General features: G+C 61.4%; 1 protein-coding gene across 1 annotated transcript; it reads right to left on the bottom strand.

The window, feature by feature from the left end:
* Positions 1 to 353: 353 nt before the first annotated feature.
* Positions 354 to 6,824, bottom strand: HS3ST6 (heparan sulfate-glucosamine 3-sulfotransferase 6). Its single transcript, XM_077904922.1, has 2 exons — positions 6,412 to 6,824; positions 354 to 1,115 (listed from the first exon to the last, which is right to left on the bottom strand). The coding sequence occupies exons 1-2, from the start codon at positions 6,822 to 6,824 to the stop codon at positions 500 to 502; spliced, it is 1,029 nt and encodes a 342-aa protein (XP_077761048.1). The 3' UTR covers positions 354 to 499.
* Between the last annotated feature and the right edge of the window lie 4,814 nt (positions 6,825 to 11,638).

The raw sequence follows: 11,638 nt of genomic DNA on the forward strand, positions 1-11,638 counted from the left end.
CGAGGCCTATCCGGCGGGATCTATGCGTGGGCGTGGTCTGTGGTGGGATCTCTGCGGGGACGTGGTCTGTGGTGGGCGGGGCCAGACCGCCCCGGAGCTGCTGGGAGGTTGGAGGGCTGCTTCCAGAATCACCAGGTCTAAGCTGGGCGTCACTGGGCCGGCCCTAAGCCTCTCTGAGCCTCAGTTGCTCATCTGTTATGTGTGGCCAAGCTCACAGAACACCCCAAGGGGTGGATAAGGATTGGGTTTTGGACCACTCCTGGCATATGAACAGTGCCCTGTAGAGATAACTGGTGTGATGATCATTTCCCCGGGCGGTGGCACCTCCAACCCCCACCTTGCAACCTTCAAGGTTATGTGGAGGAACACAGATGCAAACTTTACTTCTTAAATATTTTTCTCTACCCATTACCTGTACACGGACTGTTCCGGCCAGGTGACAGGCATAAATTAAGGTTACTGCGTGTCCCCAGGCAGCACGAGGGCTGGCCTGTCCTCCTCAGTCCCAGCCGAAGTCCTGGCCAGTCATCTGGTAGAACTTGCGGTTAAAGGGCCGGTAGAAGTCCCGCAGGCGCTGGACCACAGCCTCGGGCACCCGCGGGTGGGGCCGGCCCTTGGATTTGCCCAGGCAGCGTGGGCGGCTGCTCCCCTGGGCCTTCTTGAGGCAGGGGAAGCCCTTGGTGGCGTTGAAGTAAAAGTGCTTGTCCGTGACCACCCGCTTGAGGCCCAGGAAGTCCTGGACGCGGCCGAGCTCTCCCGCCGGGTCGCTGACCAGGCGCTCCCCGCTGACGAACAGGAAGCGGGACAAGGGGAAGAAGCGCAGCCAGTTGTCCAGGTGCTGGGCATACAGGCCGATGCGCACGGCGCTCCAGGCCGTATCCACGGGGCCCAGGCCATGGCGGAAGGCCAGGGCACGGAAACTGGGCAGGCCCGGCGTCTTGGAGAGCGTCTGGGCATAGTCAGAGATGGCCCGGGTCACAGGGTTCCGCACCACCACGATCAGCTTCGTGTCTGGGGACATGCCGTGGATGCGGCCAGGAGCCTCCCGAGTCACGAAGTAGCTAGGGGTTTTCTCCATGGTGATCTGCCCATCCAGGGTGCGTGGCATCAGGCTCCTGGGGATGGAGGGGAGGAAGGTAGGCGACAGTGGGTACTGGCCCCCAGTGACCCAGAACTAACCTCCCCTTCCTCCAGGGAAGTCCCAAACCTCCAAAGTAGGCCAGCCTTCCCCAGCAAACCCTGTCATCCTAGGTGCTTGGGTGGGCAGCCTGGGTGCCCACAGTGGGGGCCCATCCCGCCAGGCTGCCCACCCCTCTCCCAGAGCTAGGTTGTGCCCACACTCGACACTGCTGGGCCTCTTGCCCCAGACGCAGTTCTCAGGAGGCCAGCATCCTGGGGGCCACCCACACAGCCCCGCCCACCTTCCCCATCCCTCAGGCCCTCACATCACACATCCCCTAATCAGGCCATTAATTACTGACAAGTGTCCCCAACAAAGGGCAGCTGCCCTCCCTCTTCCCTCCTCCCTTGCACAGACTCTCCTGCCTCTGATTACAGCCCTGCTAATTCTCACTGACCTGGACCAGATCAGAATGGATCAGAATGGATCAGAACAGATCAGAATGCGAATAGCCTCCAGCACAGCACAGCACACTAGAGAGCAGGGAGTTCAGTGGCCTGAGTCCCTGTCCCAAGACCCCAGCTGCCTGGGCTTCCCAGACCTGGCTTAGACCCCACAGTGCAAGGCTGCTTCAGCTGCAGCATTTTTGGCCAGGGGAGGGGAGTACTGACTCATCCCAAGGTTCTGGGGGAGTGGGCTGGTGACAGCCCCCGACAGCCCCAAACCTGGGGCAGCCCATCCTGAACACCCGCCCAGAGTGGGGAGGGCAGCTACCCTGAGCAGTGTGTCCCACTGCCACACCTGCCAACCAGGTAGTACAGGGTGAGGCGGGCAGGGTGTGGCCTAGCCAGCTGAGCAAACAGCCCTACGGGAGGTCCAGGAACTAGGTCAACAGAGGCAGAGGCTGTCGGGACCTGTGCTAGGGAGGGGAGGTCTCTGCAGGCTGGCCCCGCCTCCTGTCCTCTGAGGGAGCTGCCCCTACTCAGCTGATAGGCTCCAGGACTGGCCCCAGCCAGGGAGGTGACACAAATTGTGGAGTTCAGGTTTTATCCAGCCTCGGGGACCCCCAGACCCAAGCCCTTGGGAGGCAGGGTCTGAGTTTCCTCCTTCTACTCAGACCCCCAACAAAACTCAGGTCAGGAGGACACAGAGATGCACAGACCCATGAGTTAGGGTACTTAGCTTGGAGGGTGCTGGTGGTGGGACAAGAGAATGTGCACATGTGAGTCCAGGGCATGCCACTGGCTCCCTGACACCATCCCGGGGACTCTGGGGAGTCAGGTGGGCTGCACGGTCTGCTAGTTTCCCCTCCTTCAGAACAAGGCTCCAGGCAGAGCTGGTCCACAGAAGTGATGGCGACAGCTCTGTTTCTCCATCTCCATGAAAGCACGAACTGGCGCTCAGTCCCTGCCGCTCACTGCCCCCTCTGACAGGCGGGCTCAGGGACGAAGCATCAGCCCACAGTGCTGGGCTGCAGCTGCTGCCAGGCGGTCAGCTGGGGTTCTGCTCCCAGAGCCCCTGCGCCCCTCTGCCGGCCTCCTACAGCTGGGAATCCAGCTGGAACAGTACTCAGACCTCTCCCTTCAAATGAATAAGTTCAAGGAGACCTTGGCTTGTGACAATACCAAGGGCTGAGACCCAGGGCTACAGGAAACCCCTTTCCACTGAACCTCAGTGCTGAGACCCACAAAGAGACAGTGTGCCAGGCCACATCTGAAGTCACTGTCCCTGGGGCACCTGGGTGGTCCTGTCAGTCAAGCATCCAACTCTTGGTTTTGGTTCAGGTCATGATCTTGGGGTCATGAGATCAAGCCCTGCGTTGGTCTCTGTGCTCAGCAAGTCAGCTTGGGACTCTTCCTCCCTCTGGCTCTGCCTCTTCCCTCCTCAAATAAATAAATAAATCCTGAAGAAGAAGGAGGAGGAGGAGGAGGAGAAGTCACTTCAACACTTTGGTTAGGGAAGACAACCCTTCAACACTTTGGTTAGGGAAGACAACCACCCCAATTGCTCAGGAGAAGCCCCCCATCCATCTTTGACACACTCTTTTCATCCTTTCTACCCGCCAGGCACCAAGTGGTCCAGAGGTGCACCGTCCTTCCCTTTCCAGACCGGGTAGGCTTCTGAATAGCCCCCAGCCCTTCACTCCTCCCGGGTGACGTGGCCACAAGGAGGAGTTAAGGGGACACCAGCACCTGCCGCTGCTGTCTCTCCCAGAAGTAGAGGAGCAGATGGAAGAGGTGTCCTGGATCCAAGGAGCAGAGGAGTGGGGAGGGGGCAGGGGCTGCAGACTTTCCAGGCCCACTCCTGCCACACACCGGCTTCCAACTCTGAGATCTCTGGGATCAATTACTCTCCCCAGGCCCAGCCCAGGCTTGAAGCAGGGTGGGGATGGAGGCTTTGGGGGACAAGAGAGACCAGGGAGGATAAGAGGAGCAACACACTGACCTCCACACGGCAAACATCTGACAAGCTGTCCTATGGAAATGCCCTGTCCCCAAGTTCATCTGGTCTGCATTTCCCTGCAGCTTCAGCCCAGCCCTGGCGACTCTCCCTCCTCTGTTTTGCTGGGTGGACACCTCTCCTGGGCCCCATCCAGCCCGGCCTGGGACCCCACACACCCCAGTCACGGCTCCCGTGTGGAGCCTGCAGTGCAGGGCGAGTGGGGGCGCTGAGTGCCCAGTCAGAGAAGCCTCTCCGGGTGAGCAGGGGGAGAGTAGACCCACAGAGGCCCAGCCCCCCCACATACTTCACTGCTCCTGCCTTGGCTGCTTGGGTCCCCAGACCCAGGGGTCCCCCCACCCGCCACCCTCCGCCTCTCCTTTCAAGCTCCAAAACACCTTGGCCCAAGCTTAGCCCCCACCTGCCCCCAGACAAGGCACTTGCTCCTGAACTGAGACTTTGGGGTGTTCCTGTGAGTGCAGCCACTGCTGTACAGAAGGTCAATTAGTGAGTGAATCAAGGAAAAAGCGCCGAGTGGGGGGCACTGGAGGGTCACAGTCTCCAAGACGAAGGACCCTGAGAGCCTGAGGGGTGAACTTCCCAGAGCCCAAGGTCAACTCTGAGCAGCCGAGGACCTACCTGCCCCGTCCACGGGAAGGACTAGAGTCACTGCCTGAAATGAGATTGGTCTCAGCCCTGTGGGAAACAGGGGGTCCCCAAAATTCAACTGGGGGCAGTAGCCGCTCCTCCTCTACTCGCTGCCCCAATCCCCTCCCAGAACAGGGCTCTGCATTCACTGGAAGTCCTTCCCAGGTCCTGAGAGCAGACTGCCAGACCATGCCCAGGGGCTGGGCAAGCTCTTCACGTTAGGAGAAACTGAGGCTGCAGTGGGCATTCTCAGAGGCTCACTGCACATTCAGAGCTGGTAGAAAGGACAGACAGGTCCAGAGGAACAGGTCACCTGTGAGCACGCCAAGCCCACCTCCACACATGTCAGTACATGGACACAGCCCCTTTGGGCACCCGGACACACGCACCCCAAAGCTCAGCCAGCCTGGCTCCTGCTTGTTCTGCACTGGCCAGCGAAGGCTCAGTGCCAGTCAGCCCTGAGAGACAGCTCTGAATGGGTGCAGGCCACTGGGACCCGACCCTCTGCATCCTCTGCAGCCACCCCCACCCCCAGGCCCCCGGACATGGCTCTAAAAATGAGAAAGGAGAAAGTCTCTTCTCTACCAGAGTTAGACACGCTCCTGAATCTCCCCCTCCCACGACGGCCACTCCAGGATCCCAAGGATCCCTACCCAGAGCTGAAAATCTGGCCCAGCTGCCTCTCAGGAGCCCCCTCCTCCCCAGCACCTGAGCATGCACGCAGGGAGGGCCTAGACGGGGCTCCAAACCCTCTGGACCCTCCTGACCCCAGGTTCTTTGAGAACCCCCGGCACTAGCCGTGCTGCAGCCCCTCACGCGTCCAGCTCAGCGCTTTGCCACAGCTCCTGTTCTCAAAGCTCCTGGGGGCCAGTGGCAGGCTCTGAAGTTTGCTCTAGGTAACTGCGTGTCCTCCGCCCCTGCCCCTCCTCCTCTTCTTCCTTCCCTCCCTCCTCCTCTTCCTCTCCCTCTGCACAGCAGCGAGGGATTAGGGACGCCTTTGGATGCTGCAGCCCTGTCAGAGTGGGGTAGCTGTCTCTCCCTGAGCATCCAGGACGCTGGGACTCAGCCAACTGGGTCCAAGGATGGACTCGCTTCCCCATCGCCACCTGACTTCCCTAGAACCCCCAACAGCAGCAACCCTTCAGAGCCCAGGATTCCTTCTCTCACTGGGGCCCCTCTAAACCCATGAGTTGTTTTAGTGCAAAGGGCAAAGATAACAAATAGGAGCGAGTGGGGGCCAGCTGAGGGGTGGGGTGAGGTAGGGTGGGGTGGCGGAACCTGAGAAGAGGAAACTGGTATACCACAGAGCCAAGAGTCTAAGTCCTGTCACCCTACACTCCCCATTAATTCACTAGGTGACCTTGGGCTGGGTCCTCTCTGTCCCATAGCTTGGGGATGAGGCGAGAACTGCAGGCAGTGGGGTGACTCACTCTCCTCTCCATCTGGAAGCCCTCATTTCCCCGCAGGAAGGGACAGGGCACCATGGCAGGCTTGTGCACCGTGGAAGGAGGCAGAGGGCAGGGCCCCGCACTGCCTCAGCCGGGACTGGATGCTCCCCCACATTCTCCCGTGGCACCCCAACACCATCCAGCTAGGCAGCAGGGCAGCTACAGACCCCTTGACATGAGGTGGGGGTCCCAATTCCCACATCTTCCTCCTTTCTAAATAAAGCCCAGACTCCCTCCAGACGCTCAGAACCAGAAGGATTCCTCTTCCCAGGATTGAGGGTCTGGGGACAGGTCAGACACTGCCTAGGAGGCTACAGGGAAAATTCTTGGAGTAACTGGCCAGAGGTCAGACATGCTCTCCCAGAGAGATCCAGTGGGGAAGGGCAGATGAGCATGAAGAATTTCTAATGCTCCTCAAACCCCAATAGGTTCAAACTACTTATCCCGGTTGGAAACGCCTCCCCTCGGGTCTTCATGAGACCCCTCAGCAACGCTGAACCAGGGTTTTCCCTGGACTTTCCAAAGTTTCTGCCCCCCCCCCCCACCGGCCAGTCATTGCTTCTTCTTTCCGTAAAATCCAATGCAAGGGACCGCGTCTCTGAGGTCAAGCCTCGGCCCTCCACCCAGGCTGGTCTCAGCCCGGATCCCTGGACACCTCGGCCCGCCGCGCCCCCAGTGAGACCCCTGGGGCGCATCATGCTGTTGTTGGAAGGTGCGCGCCCTGACGCCGATGGGGCGGACAGGCCGGGCGCTCACCGGTACCAGGCGAGGCCGCGCTCGTAGCACCTGTCGAAGAAGTGGGGCTCAGAGCCGAGCGCGCGGACGTCGGGGTGCAGCCGCAAGAACTCCAACAGGGCGCGCGTGCCGCCCTTCTTCACGCCCACGATGAGCGCCTGCGGAAAGCGCCGGCGTCCCGGGCCGCTGGCCACCCGCAGGCCTGGCGCCCCCGGGCTGCGGACGGCGCGGAGCGGCTCGGCGGGCGCGGGGGCCGGCAGGGGGGCGCGGGCGGCCGGCGGGCCGCGGCCGGGGAGGGTGCAGAGGCAGTAGGCGCCCAGCGCCAGCGCGCCCAGCACCAGCGGCGCCCGCGGCCCCCGCAGCGCGGCCCCCTGCCCGGCCCCCGCTCCCTGGCCGCCCCCGGCCCCGCCGCCCAGGCCGCCGCTACCTGCCATGGGGCTGCGCCGCGCCCAGGCCCTGGAACTGGGGCTGCGGGAGGGAGCGCATCCCGGGCGAGCAGCGCGCGGCCAGCGGCGCCGGCTTCTGCTTTGCGCCCCGGCACCCGCGGACTGGGAGCGGGCGGGGGCGGGGTCGAGAAGCCACGCCCCCTATGAGGCCACGCCCCCACGACCACAGCCCCGCCTGGGCCTCGCGGGCGCCTGGGGAGGCCGAGGCGCAATGGGAACCTCGGAGACCACCCGGACGCGCCTTCTCGGAGACGCTGGGCTGCACCCCGCTCGGCTCCGGGGCCGTTGCCGTTACGGATGCCCGGCGACGGGTCAGGTGTCAGGGCTGTGACGGGACTGAGATGCCTGCCCCAGGACCCGCTCTCGGACCAGGGCAGAGCAGCAGGTGCGCGGGCGAAGCCAGGGGATCAAGGAGGCGCGTGGACCCGGGCCGACAGTGCACAGGGGTCCCCCGGCCTGGAGGGGAGTCTGAGGGGAGGACATGGCGCGCTTTGCTGACAGTCGGCTTGCCGTTCATCAGGGTCACCGCCCTGGCGGCTGGAGAGGGCTGGCCAAGTATCATTACCATCTTAGAGTCCCTGGGAAACAGGCTCAGGGATGACAGGCGTCCCAAGGGCCCATTCAGACCTGTCTCCTTACCCTTTCTACCATGTCACACCGTCTGTCTGTGCAGCCTAGCCCACCGGGCGTTGCCCTGGAACGTCAGGGACCCATCTCTGACGCTGGCACCTGGGCTCCTGTCAGAGACAAGGAGATGGGGGAGGTGGGATGGAGGCTGGGAAAGAGGAAGCCAGGTTCTGCCGTAGGAGCTCCTGCTGAGGAGCAGTGACATGCAGGGGCCACTCACAGTTGTGGAACCTGCTGGGCGCTGGACACTCTATGGGAGCTTGACATGGCCCCGGGGCCCACTGAACCCCCAGCCCAGCACCAGAAAAGCAGAGAAGGAAAGAGAAAGAGGGCTCGGTGTACCGGGCAGACAAGGAATCAGGCCAGTGTCCTTTTCCCCCTCTGCCCCAGACTTCCTCACCGCCAGTTACTGCCCCAGGGGTATGAGCTCCCCGAGGAGGCCAGCCTCTCTGCAGCCGAGGCTCAGAGGACACTGCCCTGGGTTTTGCTTGTTCCTGAAACTAATGGCATCTGGACAAGTCCCAGAATCCTGGAGCACCCACAAACATTTCCAGGGCTCCTGCCCAGAGGAACCCTGGGCCGAGGGGGCTCTGCAGAGCCAGTGGGGTAAAGATCACTGATCTGGGCGCAGTCCAGGTCCCAGACACCAGGCCTGCCCCTGCTTGTCAGAGCAAGACTGAACCAGGAGGCCTGTAGGCGAGCTGTTGATACAGCACTGTCTGGGGTGCGTGCTGATACACACGGGTCACGGGAAGTTCTCCTTCTGGTCTAGCTTAAAAGGGAGTTTGTTCCAGACAGGCTGCTTCTCCTTAGAGCTATGCTGGGTGGGATCCCACTGCACCTGCAGCAGCCACCGCCGTCACAGCAGGCAAGTCGCAGGGCTCCGAATTCCAGCAGTAAACCCCGGTGGCCCCTCTGTCTCCCTGCCCAGCACAGGCAGGGTGGTTCCCACCTCCCAGCCTTTGCTCATGCTGTTGCATCCTGCTGACAATGCCTCTTCCTCAGCCCCACAGCCCTCCTGCCTCACACATACCTCCTTCAGGATTTTCCAGTAGGAATTTATCCAGAACAGCAGAACAGGAACGTGCTGGGGGGCAGGGGAATGAGGCCAGGGACAAGGATGATTTACTAGCTCGTGCCCTCCCTCCAGCCACTGTCCATACAACTGTCGAGTGAGGGGTGGGTGTAAATCTGGGGACACCCAGATGGCAGCCTTGGGGCATTTGATCACCAGTGTATACCCAGCACCTAACAGAAACTGGCACCCCATAAGCACTGATAAAGACCCCCTGATGGAAGGATGTGAATGGAGAGGTCAAGAAAGTCTTTCTGGAGGAGGTGATGGTCAGGCAAGCAGCCTGAGGACAGCAGCGCAGAGAGTATGGGGCAGAGGTGGAGGGCAGAGGCTCATCTCCGAGAGGGAGTACACCCTGAGAGCCCAGCCTGAGCCTCCTGCCCCTTCTCCATAAGCTGGAGACCTCAGTCCTGACACCGAGTGGGAGCTTCGCTGAGATGTCATGTCCACACCATGTCATCCAGCCATTTAGCCCGTAGACTCCGGTGGTTTCCAGTATAGCCACAGTGCTTGGCAATCATCCTTGCGGGGGATTTTAGAACATAGCACCCCAAGAAGAAATCCCATCCCCATGGGCAGTCCCTCCACATCCTCCCTGTCTCTAGAGATTGCCTTTTCTGGACGTTTCGTCTAAGTGGAACCATACAACACATGTTCTCTGCAACTGGCTTCCTTCCTTCAGCATCATGTCTTCGCGGATCAGGTATGTGGTGGCAGGTGTCAATGCTTCATCCGTTTTTAGGGCTGAGTAACGTTCCACTGGCCAAACAGACCACCTCCCGTTGATCCCTCCGTCTGCTGGGGACGTGGCTTGTTTCTAGCTCCGTCATTGTGAACATCCGTGTGCAAGTTCTGGGGCGAGCAAGCGTCCCTCCTATCAGGCGTGCCCGGGCACTGCTGGCTTGCGCCTAGCTCCCTGGCCAGCGCTTTGTGAAGGGGCTTTTTGAAGGCCAAATCTGGGCAGTTGGGAACCTGCCTCTCCGTGCTCCTCACGCACAGGGTGGCTGGTTCCCTCCTCCCACAACATCTGAGGGCTTCTCTGATCCGCCTCTGCCCTAGGTTGCCATCAGGGTGAGCCCCAGCCCTCCGCTGGCTGCTGCCGGGTGATCTACGGACAGCGGACCCCCCTCCCCCGAAAGTGACTGAAAGAAGCCGAGGCTGGTAGCTCTCCTTGCACCTTGGTGTGCCGGCAGGGAGCAGGGAAAATTGGGGGGAAGGAGGCGCCGAGCTTCAGCCTGCTGGACCCTGTCCCAGTCCCTGTCCCTGGGGAGAAAATAGGGAGCGCCAGTGCAGGGGGACATCGAGGGCACATCTAGGGAGGGGGGTCCTGGCATGCAGGGTCATAGTGACAGGAAGGCCCAGCGTGGCCTCCCAGACCCAGGCTCTGTTGGAGTCCCCTCCACAGACTGTAATTACTGCTTCGTGGGTGATGCTCCCCATCTGTCCCCTCCACCTACTCATGAGCTCCGCAAGGGCAGGGATGGCATCGGTCTCCAGCCTCTACGGCTCCACACCTCACAGTGGTAAGCACTCATGGGGGGTGGCTGGCTCTATGTGCATCCCCCACCCTCCTCTCCGCCTCTGCGCCCGCAGCCTGCCCCCTCCCCAGGGTGGGCACCCCCCACCCCCCACCCCCGCGCAGCCCCCACCGGCTGCAGGGCGGGGCCGTAAGCAGCTGCCGGACTCTGGAAAGTGATTAATAACACCTTGCAGTCCCTCCCCCCACGGGGGACAGCTGGGGGAGATTTCACACACGCGGGGCTTCCAGGAACCCCTTTCCCTGGGACCACACCCTGACCCCCCAGACCCGCTCCTGCAGTCTGCCGTGGTTCTGGGGCCTGCAAGGGGGGCCCAGGGGAGGGGGCTGCGGCCCAGGGCGGGCCCAGCTGTCCTTGATTTGTGTGAGGTTTTTTTCACGTCAGAGGCTGGGTTTCCCTGAGCACATGGAGGGGGGATGCGGTTTCCTCCCAGAGAGGGACCCCCAAGAGCTATCGACCCACCTCCCCCAGCCAGCCCTGGAGCCCACTGTTCCTAGCGCACCTCGGAAGGGACGGAGCACGAGGGGCTGGAAGCACAGGGCTAGGGGTGGGGGCAGTGAGGACCTCTGGGGCTGGAGGCCCAGCCGAGTCCTGGCTCCACCACCTCCCAGCACGTGACCTTGGCAGGTATCAAGTCTCTGAACCTCACTTTCCTACTTTATAAAGCAAAGGTGACACTGGCCCCCATCTGTCGGGTGCCTAGCTCCTAAGCTCTTCAGGATATGGAAGCAGTGGACATGTGACAGAGGCCCCAGCACAAGAAGGGGTGCCCTGAAGCTGCTCCCTCCCTGGTCGACCTCTCTACTCATAATTCATCTTTGTTGGAGAAAAGGCTGGACAGGAAAGGCTTTCCTAGGGCCTGGCTTGCTGGAACCCAGGGTCCTGGACCTGGTGCCCAGCTCCACCTGGGGACGATGTGGCACAGAAGGGCTTGCCAGGGCAGACACAATTCCCAGGGTCAGGAGGGACAGATGAACAGGACTGGGGAGGAAGGAGGCCTCCCCAGACCAGCCCCAGTGAGGAATCACACGCCTGCAGGGAGCCAGACCCCGCTCCTGCGCAGGGATGGCCACTAGCTGGCTTCCAGCCACCCCCATTTCTTTCCCTTAGGTCTCCCTGGAGCAATCGGCACAGTCAGAGGCCTGGGTGCCACTGGCCCCCTGCCTCCCCAGGAGTGCGCAGGGCTGCAGGTACCCAGGACCCACCACAGGGCTCTGCAAAATGCTTCTCCCTAAGCAGCCTGGATCAGCTCAGTTTATAACCATCTAGCAGTCTTTCCAGGCTGGCCGTCCCAGGGCTGCAAGAGGGGAGCGCTGTCAACGGCCTTTCTCCTTTAAATGACTAAAGGGTGGGATCCCTGGGTGGCGCAGCGGTTTGGCGCCTGCCTTTGGCCCAGGGCGCGATCCTGGAGACCCGGGATCGAATCCCACGTCGGGCTCCCGGTGCATGGAGCCTGCTTCTCCCTCTGCCTGTGTCTCTGCCTCTCTCTCTCTCTCCTCTGTGACTATCATGAATAAATAAATAAAAAAAAATCTTAAAAAAAAAAAAAAAAAAAAAAAAAA

Source organism: Canis aureus, chromosome 8 (assembly GCF_053574225.1).
Source record: "Canis aureus isolate CA01 chromosome 8, VMU_Caureus_v.1.0, whole genome shotgun sequence".
NCBI lineage: Eukaryota > Metazoa > Chordata > Mammalia > Carnivora > Canidae > Canis > Canis aureus.

Bases quoted from the DNA above. Each gene is read 5' to 3' on its own strand.
- HS3ST6 (XM_077904922.1), bottom strand. From the start codon at position 6,824: ATGGCAGGTAGCGGCGGCCTGGGCGGCGGGGCCGGGGGCGGCCAGGGA. The intron at 1,116-6,411 runs GTGAGCGCCCGG...CTCCATCCCCAG, and splicing joins CGCGGCCTCGCCTGGTACCG to GAGCCTGATGCCACGCACCC.